This window comes from Anomaloglossus baeobatrachus, chromosome 2, assembly GCF_048569485.1.
Source record: "Anomaloglossus baeobatrachus isolate aAnoBae1 chromosome 2, aAnoBae1.hap1, whole genome shotgun sequence".
Lineage (NCBI taxonomy): Eukaryota > Metazoa > Chordata > Amphibia > Anura > Aromobatidae > Anomaloglossus > Anomaloglossus baeobatrachus.
In genome coordinates, this window is record NC_134354.1 from 559,478,948 (window position 1) to 559,497,596 (window position 18,649).

At 47.9% G+C, this 18,649-nt stretch overlaps 1 protein-coding gene across 4 annotated transcripts in view; it reads right to left on the reverse strand.

Annotated features, from left to right (window-relative positions):
- TPP2 (tripeptidyl peptidase 2) overlaps window positions 1-18,649 on the reverse strand; it is a 252,335-nt gene that overhangs the window by 68,159 nt on the left and 165,527 nt on the right. For all 4 annotated transcript variants that reach the window (XM_075336693.1, XM_075336691.1, XM_075336694.1 and 1 more), the window contains exons 22-23: window positions 18,394-18,638; window positions 17,742-17,820 (exon numbers count right to left, since the gene is read on the reverse strand). In XM_075336693.1, coding sequence (XP_075192808.1) covers window positions 17,742-17,820; window positions 18,394-18,638 — 324 coding nt within the window. The remainder of the gene's footprint in view (window positions 1-17,741; window positions 17,821-18,393; window positions 18,639-18,649) is intronic.

The window sequence follows — 18,649 nt, forward strand, 5'->3', positions numbered from 1 at the left end:
TGACATTGTGATGTGTGGGGTGCAGGCAGTGGAAGCACAGGTTTGTACTTCCTTAACAAGAATGCAAGTATGAAAGCAAGCAGTTCTATTAATGTTTTGAAACAACATTTGCTATAATTTTTGGGTCATTCACTAGTGTGATTACTATATGCATGATTGAGCCCCTGCCCACAAAGCCAAGGCCGTGACAAAGTTTCTCAATGACCAAAACATTAACATTTTAGAGTGGCCAGTTAATTCACAACCTTAACCCCATAGATAAAATGGTGGGAATTTAATGAAAACTAAAGTTCATGAGACACGACAGCAACATGAACAATCTAAAGGAGGCAATGAAGACACTGTGGGCAATATGGACTCCAGAGACGTCACCAGCCTTTGCTGAATCCATGCCTAAATGACTGCAGATGGGGATAAAATGTAAGGGTGCCAAGACAAAATACTAATTGTAAGGAAATAAGAACAATAAAACACTTGAATGTTAAGATTATGTGGTTTTGTTGTTCTTATAAAGATTGTTTTTGCTGCCACTGTACAACTGGCTTATCTACTCTCAAAATAAAAGAATAAATATGAGTCAGGAGACACCCATAAACACTCGATAGTAGGTAGGTCTAAAATCTGAAGGTTTGGCCTAATTTTCTCCAATGTGCACTGAAGTGAAACTTCAAAGATTTAACGTACTCGCCTTTATTGGGGAATGTAGGAATCATGAGCTCATATGCTGCCATCTGGAGGTGGACAATAAGAATACATCTCAGACAAAAAAAAAACAAAAAAAAAAAAAAACTGACTCCACCCCTCCAGGATACACCTACTGTTTTTAGCTAGTGCAAAAGCAGTAGGAAGAGCATAACTAAGACCCTCCAAACATGGGAGGGTGCAGTGTCCCCCAATGATTGCTACGAGAAAAATTTTATGGCGAGTACCAAAATCTTTATTTCTTGGTCGTTTCATTTGGAAACACAGGTATCATGGGACGTCCTAACTCTGGCCCTGGGGTGGGAAAATGAATACTAGTACTGCAGAAGGTATAAAACAAATCCCTCACATTACAACCTGAGCAACTGCCGCTTATAGTACTTTTCTACTAAGACTTGCATCCCTAGACACAACAAGACAATGTGGACAGAAGACTAAATAGTGGCCCTATTGAATAGGAGAATTGACACCTGGAGGAGTAGGACCAGGAGGCTTTCTACCCAGTGGGTTGAGAGAGCCATTCCCTGGCATGGAAGCCCTAGCTTAGGCCGACTTTCAAGGATCAAAACCAGAGAACAATGCGTAGCCCTGACATGAGACAGAGCATACTGGGATGAATAAGGGAAACATACGTCCAAACGGAACCGTGAGGAACAGTTAGAGCTGCACAGGAATGACTACCTCAGAGTGTGTAAAATCCACCCTCTCCAGGAGATTAGAGGCAAAAAACCTAAAAGGAAGAAAACCAAGGCAGAGAATCCCACTACAGCTAAAGGAGGGAGTCAAACGGTAGATCACTCAAAAAATGAGATACATAAGATAGCCACTTTCAGAGCGTCGCCTGATGGAAAAGATCACTAGACAAATTAAAATTAAAAATATATATATATATATATATATATATATATATATATATATATATATATATATATATATATATATATATATATATATATATATATATATATATATATATATATAAAATAAATCACCCTGCTTGAAAGCTAAAATGGACAGGATAGGCATATAGGCACCTTTGATAGGCATAGAAGGAGAGGATTGAGGGGCATCCAAGACAAGAATGAGATCCCCAGATCCAATGGGGCCAATACAGTGGCAGAGAGTTCGACCGGGTGAGCAGTCCAGGCTGGTGTGTTATAAACCAAGTTCTGCTGGACCACAATAGCCAAGGTATGAACCCTTGGGAGTTAAGCCTGGCTCAAGACAGGTAGTCAAATTAAATAAAATAAAAAAAAGGTTAGTTCCTAACCAGCCTAATCAAGGCTAAGGCTATGTGCGCACTTTGCTTTTTACCTGCTTTTTCAACTGCAGCGTTTAATGCCAAAATGGATGTGTTCTGCTTTTCAAGCAAAGTCTATGTGAATTTGGGTTTCTTGTCCGCACTATGCAGTTCAAAATGCTGCCTTTTTGTTGCAGAACTTTGGTCAAAAACTCAGCTTTGCAGCGCAAAACCCAAATAGCAAAAACAATTGTCCTGTTATTGTTTTTGCCATTTGGGTTTTGCCCTGCAAAGGTGAGTTTTTGACCAAAGTTCTGCAACAAAAAGGCTGCAGTTTGAACTGCAAAGTGCGGACAAGAAACCCAAATTCCCATAGACTTTGCTTGAAAAGCAGAACACAACATTTTGGCATTAAACGCTGCAGTTGAAAAAGCAGCAAAAAAGCAGGTAAAAAGCAGGTAAAAAGCAAAGTGCGCACATAGCCCAAGACCGGTCTGCTACTCAGAATCACGTTTGCATCGAAAGACACAAAACTAAAACTGGATCACTAGGTGTTGGATGCCCATGTGTTGTTTGGTGGAGGGTGGGGGACAGATTTTTATTCAGTATATTAACCCATGGAACCTGTGTCCTCCAATGAAGCGGCTGAGACAGGTTGTTTGGTTTTTTCTTACACAAGATAAATATTTGTGTTGTGTATTCAGGTGACAGATCCACTCTAAAGGCCCTGTTACACGCAACGACTTATCTAACGATATATCGCCGGGGTCACGGATTCCGTGACGCACATCCGGCGTCGTTAGCGACATCGTTGTGTGTAATAGCTCCGAGTGAGTGTTAACGATCAAAAATACTCACCTTATCGTTGACACGTCGTTCATTTTCATAAAATCGTTGCTGTTGCAGGATGCCGGTTGTTCGTTCATGCGGCAGCACACATCGCTACATGTGACACTGCAGGAACGAGGAACAACCTCGTACCTGCAGCCGCCCACAATGAGGAAGGAAGGAGGTGGGCGGGATGTTCGGCCCGCTCATCTGCGCCCCTCCGCTTCTATTGGGCGGCCGCTTAGTGACGCCGTTGTGACGCCGCACGAACCGCCCCCTTAGAAAGGAGGCGGTTCGCCGGCCACAGCGACGTCGCTAGGCAGGTGTCGTGACGCACAACCGATGGGGGAGGGTACGCTTGCAAGCGATATCGCTGCGTGTAATGGGGCCTTAAGGCTATGTGCACAACTACAAAATGGACTTTTAAGAACAATCCGCACCCTCTGGCAGAATACCGCACCCGAAGCAAAAACCACGGTAAAACCACACCTGCAATTTGCTGCGGGTTGGTCCCTGCATTTTTTTGCCATTATCGATGGCAAAAACCGCAGGTACCTGCAGAAAAGAAGTGACATGCTCACTCTCATTCTGCAGCAAAACCTGTAGGGGAAAAAAAAACGCAGTGTGCATACACCATTTTTTTTTTTACCATAGGTTTTGCTGGGGAATGACTGTAGAAAGGTTATGAACATTTTCTGCAGCAAATCATGCAGCAAAACCGTGGCAAATCCACGGCAAAAAACGCAGCGTGCGCACAGGGCTTTAACTACATAAAGGAGTAGTCTCAAGATTGCTCCTTACTACAGGAAGTTACAGTCTATAAAAGCCCAAAGCAAATATAAACTGCAAGATTTAAATTTTATATTTTTAATTCCGATATATTATATAAACAAAAATCTGATTGATATAATAGATCATTTTATGATGATAGCATTCTCTTAAGATATAGCAGTTTATAAAGTAAATAAAGACTGACTCCAGAACTATATAGGTGGTCATTCCGTCACACTGTGCATGGTGCACTGTATCATGTACCCTGAAGTGGTGGACACTGCTTGCCACTACTAGGACAACCTTTTCTCATTCTACATTTCCCCCAATGAAAGTCTTTAGTCACCTCCCGAGCCGGTGTCGTTCCAGCAGTGTTGGTGGCTCACGTTCCCGGGGCTAAAGAGGTTGTGACGTCCTGTGAGCCTCGTGTTCAGTCATCACCAGCTTCTCGCTCCTGTCTTCGGGCGTAGGAGTAATCGGAAGGAAGTGACAGGTGGCTGCAGCGATAACTTCCTGTTGATTAACTCATTTTGTCTGAGGGTGGTGGGGAGAGAGAAATTGGTGGTGATTGGACACGGGGCTCGAGTGACATCACAACCTCACGCGAGCCCCAACAGTACTTGAACAGAGACGTTACGGGAGACTAGTAAAGAATTAACAGTTTAACAGGTCAGGACAGCGGCATGATTATGCTGCTAGACCAACTGTGCGCTCTCGCAGACACCCCTACCAGAGGCAGCTATTCCTTTGCAGCAAGAGCGTGTAGGGGCAATGATGCTGGCTGGATACAAACAATTTGCAACTCTAAACATGTAATAAGTGGAGAATGACCCTTTAAAGGGAACCTGTCATCAGAAATTTAGCTTGAAACCTAAAAGTTTCCCCCTCTGCAGCTCCTGGGCTGCGTTCTAGCAAGGTTCCTGTACTTTTTGTGGCCCCTTTTAAACCAAATTAAATACTTTATAAACTTGTACCTTTTGCTATGTAAATTTTGTAAATCGTCCATAGGTGCGGGCTCTCTGCTGACCGTTGCTGTTCCTCCAGCACATTGACGCCGTCCCCCCACGCTTCATTTCATCCATCAGGACGCCGCCCACTACGCCTGAGGTGCCGCCCACGCCAGGATCGCTGGTGACGTGTGTCACAAGCACGAGATTATGGGCGGCGCTGTGATTGCATCGCAAGTGCCCGCCCATAATCTCGTGGACGCGCTTTCCCCCACTGCCTCCAGCGTTCTGCGCAAGCGCTTGCCGGCCAAATGACCCGACGTCACCTCCTTCCCATCTTACCTTGCAGCAGGGCAAGATAGGAAAGAGGTGACGTCGGGTCATCTGGCCAGCAAGCGCTTGCGCAGAACGCTGGAGGCAGTGGGGAAAGTGCGGTCATGAGGTTATGGGCGGCACTTGCTGATGACACTCACAGCGCCGCCCATAACCTCATGCCTGCGCAAAACGTCACCAGCGGTCACACGTGCATACAGTGCACAGTCCCGCTACAGTCGCACAGCGCATGCGCGGGACCACGGGCGCCCAGGGGCGGCGTCCCGAGATGAAATTCAGCGTTTGGGGACGGCGTAAATCTGCTGGAGGAACAGCAACGGTCAGCAGAGAGCCCGCACCCATGGACGATTTACATAGCAAAAGGTATAAAGTTTATAAAGTATTTAATTTGGTTTAAAAGGGGCCACAAAAAGTACAGGAACCTTGCTAGAATGCAGCCCAGGAGCTGCAGAGGGGGAAACTTTTAGGTTTCAAGCTAAATTTCTGATGACAGGTTCCCTTAAAAACAGATTTCTCAGATATGAGGAGACTGGAGTATCACACAGCCACTGAACAGCGACACGCTGCAACTGCAAACATCTGCTGCTGGCAGGGCCTCTATGACCACATATTGTGGTGATTTGGAATGACGACTGCAAGTGGCATGGGGATGTGGTCCATTAGCTGGGCCCAGTTACAGTTATCCGGGTTTATTTACCTGCCTTGAGCGTAAACAAGAGGATTATAAGATTTATGGCCTAATCAATTGGATACATCTTGAGTTTCCTCTGTATGTCCCTTGATGAACCCAGATACGCCTGAGGGAAACACCTGTCCCACCAGATAAGTAACTGGGATTTTTCAGGCCTAAAGGTCCAGTCACACTAAGCAACTTACCAGCGATCCCAACAACGATAGGGATCGCTGGTAAGTTGCTAGGAGGTTGCTGGTGAGCTGTCACACTGCGACGCTCCAGCGATCCCACCAGCAACCTGACCTGGCAGGGATCGCTGGAGCGTGGCTACACGAGTTGCTGGTGAGCTCACCAGCAACCAGCCCCCAGTCTCCTAGTTACAGCACACATCAGGTTAATTAACCCGATGTGTGCTGCAGCTAAATGTGCACAGAGCAGGGAGCAGCGCACACTGAGCGCTGGCTCCTTGCTCTCCTAGTTACAGCACACATCGGGTTAATTACCTGATGTGTGCTGCAGCTAAATGTGCACAGAGCAGGGAGCAGCGCACACTGAGCGCTGGCTCCTTGCTCTCCTAGTTACAGCACACATCGGGTTAATTACCTGATGTGTGCTGCAGCTACATGTGCACAGAGCAGGAGCCGGCAGCACAGGCAGTGAGAGCGGAGGAGGCTGGTATCAAAGGTAAATATCGGGTAACCAAGGACAGGGCTTCTTGGTTACCCGATGTTTACATTGGTTACCAGCCTCTGCAGAAGCCGGCTCCTGCTGCCTGCACATTTAGTTGTTGCTGTCTCGCTGTCACACACAGCGATCTGTGCTTCACAGCGGGACAGCAACAACTAAAAAATGGCCCAGGACATTCAGCAACAACCAACGACCTCACAGCAGGGGCCAGGTTGTTGCTGGATGTCACACACAGCAACATCGCTAGCAACGTCACAAAAGTTGTTCGTTACCAGCGATGTTGCTAGCGATGTTGCTTAGTGTGACGGGGCCTTAAGGGTATGTGCGCACGTTGCATACTAGCCCAGCACCGTAAAAGGTGCGCTTCAGAGCGCAGCTGAAAAGCTCCGTTCTGAGGCGCATGGTGCCGGCGAGAACGTGCGCTCTGCCTGCAGCTCCTGCCATAGACAGAGCAGGAGCTGCCGGCAAAGCGCACGGAAGAAGTGACATGTCACTTCTTTTTACGCAGCGCTTCGGCAGTAGCCGAAGCGCTGCGTTGTAATATGCCACGTGCGCACGGCCCCTGCACAATCTCCATAGATTGTGCAGGGGACGCAGGACGCACGCAGTTACGCTGCGCTATAAAACGCAGCGTAACTGCATGAATTTACGCAACGTGCGCACATAGCCTAACTGTATGTATATGTGGGCTTGGACCTTAACCATACGTATCCCCTATATATTGGAACCAAATGTTTAACTGTGCAATCGGGGATTGACATTCTTGTGTGGGACTGAGGTCTGACCACATTGTAATTTAATTGGACATATGACTGTGAACAAACTTCAGCACCTTGCACCTTTTGGCTGCGTTCTGAAACATACATGCAATGATTAAACTCTGCAGAATAGAACGCAGACGTGTGCACATACCCTAATACCATTCTGAACCTGCCCCGTACCTGCTCATTAAGCCCCACTGCTGTGAGGAAATTAACTTTGATCCTCCTGGCAGCGTTTGGGTATCAAAAAAAGAAAAGTCCACAGCACCTTGGTTAAAAAACTTGAGTGCCTGTGCAACAGCACAATCAGCACCTCAGGAGCGCACGTCCAAGATCAAGGGATCACTTGAAACAACATACCAATAATAAGGATGACAGCGCTCCTCCGGGTGAAAAAACATACACCACTGCTGGAATAAAGAAATTGTATGTTTTTTCACCCGGAGGAGCGCTGTCATCCTTATTAGCGTTTGGGTATCAGGAGGCGTAAGCACGGGTTCAATCAATGCTCTGTGTATGGAGAGCGGCAGCTGTAGCCACACCCCTCGCACTGACCGACAGCTGTCTCTAATGCTGAGCGGCTGTCTGTCAGTGTGCAGGGTGGGATTACAGCCATTGCTCTCCGTGCACAGAGCAGTGACTGAACCCGTGCTGGTGTCGCCTCCATGACTGCAGGTTTCGGGAAGGTTCAGAATGCTATTAACTTGCAGAGTAACCCCATAGCTGCAGGTTAACACTAGAAGTCCCAGAGAGGGGTCATTTAACATTTCTACCTTTGGAACTTAGAGACGGGTCGAATGACCTGAAGCATTTTAGCTAACATCCTATGATCACCGTCTTTTGTTCTGTAATTAAGGCCATTACTGTCGCACCACAGGAGGTTGTTGTTTTCCATTGAGTTTAGCCATTTAGTTTCTAGTTCTATTCAGTTTGGACTAAGGTTCATTTGACCCTCTTTCGGGACTTCGGGGGGGGGGAGGGGGGGGAGCTCGAAATTTCTGGGACTTCTAGTGTTAATAGCATTTTTACATGTTACAGATTCCCTTTAAAAATGTATGCAATTGCCAATGAATGCAAAGCAAGACAAAGACCAGGAAAGCAATCTATCGTTTGATAGAATTACTTCACAATAGTGATTTCTCGGAACCCTGTACTATACACTTCTTACATAATCTGTCCCCTACAAATCATCAAAAGGTTTTCTTTATTACTCTTGCCATTGTACCTTGGACGACAGAAAACAACAACTCCCTTATAATGAGACATTTCAGGCAAAGCCGATCTTGGTCTGTCATTACCCAGCAGCTGGAGAGGAGTCTGCCTGTGTAAACTGGCTATTAAACAACCACCGATCGACTGAGAGAGATCCAGCAATCATGTCACTGCTAGGTCCTACAGGATGCTATTGGTGCTTCTGCTCACTGCATAGTGTTGACTTAGCAAAACCTCTCCATAGGGTCACGACTATTTGACAGCTAGAGACTGGACTAACTGTGGCTAGAAGGCACCACGAGCAAAGTACAGTTTAATCAATACACCTTGGAATAAACAATATATCATCTAGTAATAAGCAGATTTCTGTGAGGTAAAACATTTCTATGCATGTTTTTAAAGATGTTTTACCCCACGGAATCCAGCAGCTATGATCCCGTGCTGTAATATCTGTATAGTCTTCTTTCCTAATCTATAAAGAGATGGAGCACCTTCAGACTATGTTCCTGCAAAATCAGACACAGAAACTGCACAGTCTATAGCAGGGACAGATTTATCAGATTATCTCAGCACAGAAGAAGGGAATTTTGTTTACTTACCGTAAATTCCTTTTCTTCTAGCTCCAATTGGGAGACCCAGACAATTGGGTGTATAGCTACTGCCTCCGGAGGCCGCACAAAGTACTACACTTAAAAGTGTAAGGCCCCTCCCCTTCTGGCTATACACCCCCCCGTGGGATCACGGGTTCCTCAGTTTTAGTGCAAAAGCAAGAAGGAGGAAAGCCAATAACTGTTTCAAAAACAAATTCAATCCGATAAACAACATCGGAGAACTGAACTTATTAACATGAACAACATGTGCACCCGAAAAACAAAATCCCTAAGAAAAAACAGGGCGGGTGCTGGGTCTCCCAATTGGAGCTAGAAGAAAAGGAATTTACGGTAAGTAAACAAAATTCCCTTCTTCTTTGTCGCTCCTAATTGGGAGACCCAGACAATTGGGACGTCCAAAAGCAGTCCCTGGGTGGGTAAAAGAATACCTCGTGATAGGGCTGTCAAGCAGACCTTTCCTACAGGTGGGCCACCGCCGCCTGAAGGACTTGTCTACCTAGGCCGGCATCCGCCGAAGCGAAGGTATGCACCTGATAATGTTTGGTAAAAGTGTGCAGACTCGACCAGGTAGCCGCCTGGCACACCTGCTGAGCCGTAGCCTGATGCCGTAATGCCCAGGACGCACCCACGGCTCTGGTAGAATGGGCCTTCAGTCCAGATGGAATCGGAAGCCCAGCAGAACGGTAGGTGTGAAGAATTGGTTCCTTGATCCACCGCGCAAGGGTGGATTTGGAAGCTTGCGACCCTTTACGCTGACCAGCGACCAGGATAAAGAGTGCATCCGAGCGGCGCAGGGGCGCCGTGCGGGAAATGTAGATCCTGAGTGCTCTCACCAGGTCCAACAAATGCAAACCCTTTTCGAATTGGTGAACTGGATGCGGACACAAAGACGGTAAAGTGATATCCTGATTGAGATGAAAGGAAGATACCACCTTGGGAAGAAACTCTGGAATTGGACGCAGAACTACCTTGTCCTGGTGAAACACCAGGAAGGGAGATTTGCAAGATAACGCCGCCAGCTCGGACACTCTCCGAAGAGACGTGACCGCCACTAGAAAAGCCACTTTCTGTGAAAGCCGAGAAAAGGAAATCTCCTTCATAGGCTCGAAAGGCGGCTTCTGGAGAGCAATTAGAACCTTGTTCAGATCCCAGGGCTCCAACGGCCGCTTGTAAGGAGGGACGATATGACAGACTCCTTGCAGGAACGTGCGTACCTTAGGAAGTCGCGCTAGGCGTTTCTGAAAAAATACGGATAGCGCGGAGACTTGACCTTTAAGGGAGCTAAGCGACAAACCTTTTTCCAACCCAGACTGCATGAAGGAAAGAAAAATAGGCAATGCAAATGGCCAGGGAGAAACTCCCTGGGCAGAGCACCAAGATAGGAATATCTTCCACGTCCTGTGGTAGATCTTGGCGGAGGATGGTTTCCTAGCCTGTCTCATGGTGGCAACCACCTCATGAGATAAACCTGAGGCCCCTAGGATCCAGGACTCAATGGCCACACAGTCAGGTTCAGGGCCGCAGAATTCAGATGGAAAAACGGCCCTTGAGACAGCAAGTCTGGACGGTCTGGTAGCGCCCACGGTTGGCCTACCGTGAGGTGCCACAGATCCGGGTACCACAACCTCCTTGGCCAGTCTGGAGCGACGAGAATGGCGCGGCGGCAGTCGGACCTGATCTTTCGGAGCACTCTGGGCAACAGTGCCAGAGGTGGGAACACATAAGGTAGCCGGAACTGTGACCAATCTTGAACTAAGGCGTCTGCCGCCCAAGCTCGGTGATCGTGAGATCGTGCCATGAAAACCGGGACCTTGTTGTTGTGTCGTGACGCCATCAGGTCGACGTCCGGCATCCCCCAGCGGCGACAGATCTCCTGAAACACGTCCGGGTGAAGGGACCATTCCCCTGCGTCCATGCCCTGGCGACTGAGAAAATCTGCTTCCCAGTTTTCCACGCCTGGGATGTGAACTGCGGATATGGTGGATGCTGTGTCTTCCACCCACGACAGAATCCGCCTTACTTCCTGGAAGGCTTGCCGACTGCGTGTTCCCCCTTGGTGGTTGATGTACGCCACCGCCGTGGAATTGTCCGACTGAATTCGGATCTGCTTGCCTTCCAGCCACTGTTGGAAGGCTTGCAGGGCAAGATAGACTGCTCTGATTTCCAGAACATTGATCTGAAGGGTGGACTCTTTCCGAGTCCACGTACCCTGAGCCCTGTGGTGAAGAAACACTGCTCCCCACCCTGATAGGCTCGCATCTGTCGTGACTACCGCCCAGGACGGGGGTAGGAACGACCTTCCTTTTGACAAAGAGGTGGGAAGAAGCCACCACCGGAGAGAATCCTTGGCTGTCTGAGAGAGGGAAACATCCCTGTCGAGGGACGTCGACTTCCCGTCCCATTGGCGGAGAATGTCCCATTGTAGAGGGCGCAGATGAAACTGCGCGAAAGGGACTGCTTCCATTGCTGCCACCATTTTCCCTAGGAAATGCATGAGGCGCCTCAAGGTGTGCGACTGGCCCTGAAGGAGAGATTGCACCCCTGTCTGCAGCGAGCACTGCTTGTCCAGTGGAAGTTTCACTATCGCTGAGAGAGTATGAAACTCCATGCCAAGATATGTTAGTGATTGGGTCGGGGTTAGATTTGACTTTGCAAAGTTGACAATCCACCCGAAACTCTGGAGAGTCTTCAGTGCCACGTTCAAACTGTGTTGGCATGCCTCTTGAGAGGGTGCCTTGATAAGTAGATCGTCCAAATACGGAATCACAGAGTGACCCTGCGAGTGCAGGACTGCTACTACTGCAGCCATGACCTTGGTGAAGACCCGAGGGGCTGTCGCCAGCCCGAAAGGTAGCGCTACGAACTGCAGGTGTTCGCTTCCTATAACGAAGCGTAGAAAACGCTGATGCTCTGGCGCAATCGGCACGTGGAGATAAGCATCCTTGATGTCTATTGATGCTAGGAAATCTCCTTGAGACATTGAGGCGATAACGGAGCGGAGAGATTCCATCCGGAACCTCCTGGTTTTTACGTGTTTGTTGAGCAACTTTAGATCCAGGACGGGACGAAACGACCCGTCCTTCTTTGGCACCACAAACAAATTGGAGTAAAAACCGTGACCTTGTTCCTGAAGAGGAACGGAAGTCACCACGCCTTCCGCCTTTAGAGCGGCCACCGCCTGCAGCAGAGCATCGGCCCGGTCGGGCGGTGGAGAAGTTCTGAAGAAACGAGTTGGAGGACGAGAGCTGAACTCTATCCTGTACCCGTGAGACAGAATGTCTCTCACCCAACGGTCTTTGACCTGTGACAGCCAAATGTCGCCAAAGCGGGAGAGCCTGCCACCGACCGAGGATGCGGAAAGAGGAGACAGAGTCATGAGGAAGCCGTCTTGGTGACGGTTCTTCCTGCTGTCTTTTTTGGGCGTAATTGAGTCCGCCAAGAATCTGAGCCTCTCTGATCCTTTTGAGTCCTCTTAGACGAGGAGAATTGGGACCTGCCTGAGCCTCGAAAGGACCGAAAACCAGACTGACCCCTCCTTTGTTGGGGTTTGTTTTGTCTGTGTTGAGGTAAGGATGAATCCTTACCCTTGGAGTGTTTAATGATTTCATCCAAACGCTCACCAAACAATCGGTCACGAGAAAAAGGCAAACTGGTTAAGCACTTCTTGGAAGCAGAATCTGCCTTCCATTCCCTCAACCACAAGGCTCTGCGTAAAACTACGGAGTTGGCTGACGCCACCGCCGTACGGCTCGTAGAGTCTAGGACAGCATTAATCGCGTAAGACGCGAATGCAGACATCTGAGAGGTCAATGGTGCCACCTGCGGAGCAGATGTACGTGTGACAGTGTCGACTTGTGTAAGCCCAGCTGAAATAGCTTGGAGTGCCCATACGGCTGCGAATGCTGGCGCCAACGACGCTCCAATAGCTTCATAGATGGATTTCAACCAGAGCTCCATCTGTCTGTCAGTGGCATCTTTAAGTGCCGCTCCATCTTCCACTGCAACTAAGGATCTAGCTGCAAGCCTGGAGATTGGAGGGTCCACCTTGGGACACTGGGTCCAGCCCTTGACCACGTCAGGGGGAAAAGGATAGCGTGTATCTTTAAGCCGTTTGGAAAACCGCTTATCGGGATAAGCGTGGTGTTTCTGGATTGCGTCTCTAAAGTCAGAGTGGTCCAGAAAAGAGCTTAATTTACGCTTGGGATATCTGAAATGGAATTTCTCATGCTGTGAAGCTGACTCCTCCTCAGGAGGAGCTGGCGGAGAAATATCTAACATCTTATTGATGGACGCTATAAGATCATTCACTATGGCGTCACCATCCGGTGTATCCAGATTGAGGGCGGTCCCAGGATCAGAATCCTGATCAGTTACATCCGCCTCATCACCCATAGATTCATCCCGCTGGGATCCTGACCAGTGAGACGAAGTTGAGGGCCCCTCATAGCGAGCCCGCTTAGGCTGTCTGGGACTGTCGTCCGAGTCAGAGCCGTCACCCTGGGGTGCATGTGACACCCCCGGAGCCCGGAAGTGTTCCAGTTGAGGGGGACCAGGGAGCAATGATTCAACAGTGTCCGTGGTCTGAGTTACTGGTCTAGACTGCAATGTTTCAAGAATCTTAGACATTGTCATAGACAATCTATCAGCAAAAGCTGCAAACTCCGTTCCTGTCACCTGGACAGCATTCACAGGTGGTACACCCTGGGTCACGTCTAGCAGAGGCCCCGGCTGAGCAAGTGCTGCAGGGGCCGAGCACTGCACACAATGGGGGTCAGTGGAACCTGCCGGTAGAGTAGCCCCACATGCGGTACAGGCAGCATATAAAGTCTGTGCCTTGGCACCCTTGCGTTTAACGGACGACATGCTGTTGCCTCCTTGCAATCTAGGAGGGTATATAGCCGAGAATCACCAGCGACCGTACAGTGAAAAGTATTTGCAAACACAAAATACCAAGTACACAACGGCACAAGTGGGGGTGAGCCCTTGAGGGCTGCTTACCGCCCGCTGAAAAGCGGGTATGAGGTCGTAGAATCCCGTGTCTGGGTCTCCCAGGCTCCCCTCTCCAGCTCAGCGTGCAGACAGGAATGGCTGCCGGCGTCCTGTGAAGAGGGGCGGACCGTGGGCGTGCCACAGACAAAGTGCGGGAAACTGCGTCCTACTGTGCCTGGTGTGAGGGCTGGAGTATGTAAAACAGACTCCAGCCCTCAGCGCTGATGCTCTGTACGGCGTCCCGCCCTCCTCCTGACTGGCAGGTGCGGAGGCGGGAACGAGACGAACTAGGCCGCAAAAGCCGGGGACTGTAGTAATAAGCGCGGCCGTGATATATGCACGGCCAGCGCGGAAGTCCCCGGCGCACCACAAGTCCCAGCCGCGTCGCAGTGTGACTGACCCCAGCGGCCGGCGCGACCGTTCGCCCTAAGTCTACCCACTCAGCCAAGCTGTAGTGAGGAAACGGCACAAGCGCAGCAGCGCTGATGTCCCCGGCGCACTAACACACCCAGCCATGCTGCGGTGTGCGCGCGGTATGCACGGGGACACAGAGTACCTTGACGGAGCAGGGTCTGTCCCTGACGATACTCAGCTCCATATCCAGCGGCTTCTCCAGGGGCTGCGGATGGAGCACGGTCTCAGTGCCTGGAGACCGGTAAAGTCCCACTTCACCCGGAACCCTAATGGGGATGGGGAAGGAATCAGCATGTGGGCTCCAGCCTCCGTACCCGCAATGGGTACCTCAACCTTAACAAACACCGCCGACAGAAAGTGGGGTGAGAAGGGAGCATGCTGGGGGCCCTGTATGGGCCCTCTTTTCTTCCATCCGACATAGTCAGCAGCTGCTGCTGACTAAACAGTGGAGCTATGCGTGCGTGTCTGACCTCCTTCGCACAAAGCAAAAAACTGAGGAACCCGTGATCCCACGGGGGGGGTGTATAGCCAGAAGGGGAGGGGCCTTACACTTTTAAGTGTAGTACTTTGTGCGGCCTCCGGAGGCAGTAGCTATACACCCAATTGTCTGGGTCTCCCAATTAGGAGCGACAAAGAAACAGGTTTTTCTTTTTAAACACATTCAATTGTGGAAAATATTATTGCAAGATCTATCCATTAAATTGTACTTTGTTTCGTGAGACAATCCCTTTACCCTGCACCTTATATTCACAATGTGGCGTTACGCTCAGGAAGAGGTGCTGTATAGTTCTTTGAGAGTTTGCACGTTCTATCTTGAGTTGTAACAAATTTGATATTACAAATGACACATTGATGCAGTAGAACAATACTTGATATAAAAATGTGGAGATGGTTATGGGAGAGGAAGATTTCTGCACAATTCTGTATTACATTAAAAGGGAGAAACTCACCAGATTTTTGCTACCCCAAAAGCAGCACGATATGGGGAAGAGACCCCCAAGTCCAGCAACGTATCACTTATTGGGCTGCTTGTTGCTGTTTTGATAATATCGGCATTTTATCTGTTGCAGTTCTTCCAGCTCTCTGAAGTCAGAGCTCTATTTAATGCCGCCTACACCACTAATTGGCAGCATTCCGTGTACACTATGGAAAGCTGCCAATCAGTGGTGGGGTTGTTGTTATGCAAAGATCACACAAATAAAGAAGCAGGTTTACTAGTCCTCAAATGATAATCTCCTGCTGATAAAACAGTGATTTTATAAAAGCTACAGCAAGCATCCCATTAAGTGACATCACTGGAATCAGTGTGTGCCTCTACATTATGGCGTTTTCAGATTAGGTGGCAAAAACCTGGTGACACTGTCTAAAAAGAAGGCCAAAGTAAAATTAAAGCAAGCGGTACTGTCACACGGTGTCAAGCTCTAAACTCACCAAGTGTCATGGCGACTTCTCACCCTGTTCACACTGCAGAGTGACACCACCTGGTGCTTCTGAGTTGCATAGTCAGACTTTTGCATCGACCAGTCGTGTGCTTATTTGTTATCAGTTTAGCAGGAGTTAATTTCTGTTGGCCTGTGGATTGCTCCTAGGTTACTAGAGGCCTGTCACAGACACCTCCAGTCTTTCAAAGATGGTGGATCCTGTCCCGCCATGCTAATTATAGCTTTATTTTGCGATAGCGGTCCTTGTGCTGTGATCTTCTGTGCGTTATTTTGTGTGTTGAGGAAATATCCTCGTTGTTTATTTCCTCCTGAACGCGTCTTGCCTTACCTCTGTGTGTGCGCAGTGAGTTTGAGTTTTTGTTTTTCCCTATTTTTGTGGGATAAAACGACTCCTGGCTTGGCACTCCAAGGGTGGGGGAGAAGGGGGTATAGTCCAGAGCTATTAAGGAGCTAGGGTTAGGAAGGCGGCCCAAACATCATAACTATCAGACGTATCTTTGTGAACAGGGATAGCTAGGGCCACCCTAGCCCTAGGGATAGTGTACATACCCCCGTTCCAAGCTACCTCGTCACATCCCGTGATAGGTACAAGATCTTTCTAAATTTTAATAGACTAAACTCTGATATTACAACTTGCATTTTCCAATGTAAGGGATTATCAACGGAAAGACTGCGCTTCCTTTACCATTAGGACAAATCCAGACTGTGTCCCATTGAGGCATGTAGATATCACAGAGGGGAGTGATTGGCTTCAGACTTCCTATGAACCAGAACAGATGCCCTCTAAAAGCGCACACATTTTGATGTACTTAAGCCCTCCTTTTATATTCCTTATAAGCAGCAAATCGCCTAAAATAGTTGCAATGTTACACTTCATTTCCCTGCAATATTTGCTGCTGGTGAAATGCCTGGCTATCTGTACCTTACCCAAAGAGCTACCTGCTTGTTAGGAGTGCCTGGCAGTTCCATTGTAAAAGGGGCTTTCCATGATCAGATGACCCCTTTAAAGTTAATAAATATCTCTCTCTCTAAACTTTGCAATCTGTGTTATGAAACAACTGCAAATTGTGGTTTAGGTAACTCCCATTCGTGGACTTGTGTCTTAGGCCGCTTACACACTACGTTTTTTTAACATGCGTCATGAACGTTTTTTTGTTGTAAAAGTGGATCCTGTTTTTGCGCATGTTATTTTGCAGGATCCTGCCACTTGAAGTTTATGGGCGGGCATTGGAGTCATGTGATCGGGAGTGAGAGGAACTGAACGTGACAGACTGGGATCCGGCATCTGACAGCTGCAGATGTTGGTAACCAAGGTTAACATCGGGTAACTAAGCAAAGTGCTTTGCTTGGATACCCGATATTTACCTTGGTTACGAGCGTCCGTAGCTGCTAGGAGCCAGGCTGCCTGGTCCCTGCACACGTGACCAAGGTAAACATCGGGTAACTAAACAAAGCGCTTTGCTTGGTTACCCGATATTTACCTTGGTTACAAGCGTCCGCTGCTCTCGGGAGGGGGAGAGAGGGAGGGTGAGAGAGAGACTGATCACGCCAGGCTGGTTTCTGGGCACGCTCAGTAGAGAAAGCAGGATACTGTATCAGCATGCCAGCATTCACATGCGTTTGCGTACAGTATAGTCAGGATCCAGTGAAAAACAGTATTTGGACGCAGCTCAAAAACGCTACAAGTAGCGTTTTTGAAAAAAGTTAAAAAAACTGCAAGTCGCTGGATCCTCACTATAACGCATGTGAACACATGTTGACGCGAGGCCATTGCAAATGCATTGAAAAGAAAAACTCATTTTCACTGGATCTGTTTTTGCGTTAAAAAAACGTTCATGACGCATGTTAAAAAAACGTAGTGTGAAAGCATCCTAACACTGTGCCAGGTTGCTGCTGAATTATTCTCCATTACTACTAAAAGTACTTTGTCCAAAATATATTGACAATTTAGCTATGCAAAAAGAAAACGGATGGGAACAGCAAGGTTGGCATTGTTATACTGAACTACAATGTGAGAAAAAAAAAAGCCCAAGTTTTTATAAGGGAAATATTACAAGATATAAACAGAAGAATAAAAAGTGACTGATCATCAGTGGACGTATAAAAAAAGAATAAGATACAAAATACTTACAGCTTTCTTGCCTAGTTCTGTCTTAGACAGTGTCAGCGTGCCACTTAGATAGCAGCCTGGACCAGCGCCTTTGGGTATTCTGTTAAACAGATTCAAAGAATGATTGTGGTTCTCAAAATGACAAATATGGCTCAGGTCTTCCTTTAAACAAGACTAGCCATGATGTAACACAGTAACAGAAGACACAAAACCTAGAGGCACAGAAATACTACTTTTTCCTTTATAGATGAGCAAGATTTAGTCAAAATTAACAACTTATTGAAGTTTCAAGCACTGATGGAAATATTGATGACAACCTGTGTGATAAACCAGTATCTCTATTCCATAAGATACTTAGAAAATTACATATACAAAAAAAACAAAAACACAAAAAGCCCCAAAACATCTTATCAGGTCCAGTGCAGCCAAACCCTGGGGTAAAGAAACAAAGGGGCTGCTGTAACCCCTCCTTTCCCAGTGTAGACAGAGCCATATCCGAGGTCCGATGTAGGTCGTCTTATGACATATTCACAGTGTAATTGTCTAAGTGCCTGACATGGGAATAGCGCTCTAAAACCATTCACCTTTGGACCAGGCGCACACATTTTCTCAATACACTCCAACAATTATTCTGAATATGAAGGTAGGGTGAGCGTTTCCATGAGTTACTTACTTATCGTCAGGTAGCATTGTGATAAAGAACGGCTGGCTGTGCTTCGGAGGCAAGGTTATAGTGTTGGCCTTTTTCTTCCCTAAGAGGGCCATGCTGTGACTCTCATATACATCCAAGCTCAATGTGTTGGCCATCCTGTGAGAAATCACAAAGGGAAGGTCCTTCAGACGTTCCAGCTCATTTAATTGTTCATGACGAACCTGCATCCTTATAGTATAATCTCCTTTTTCAAGTTTCACTGAGTACTGAAAGGAAA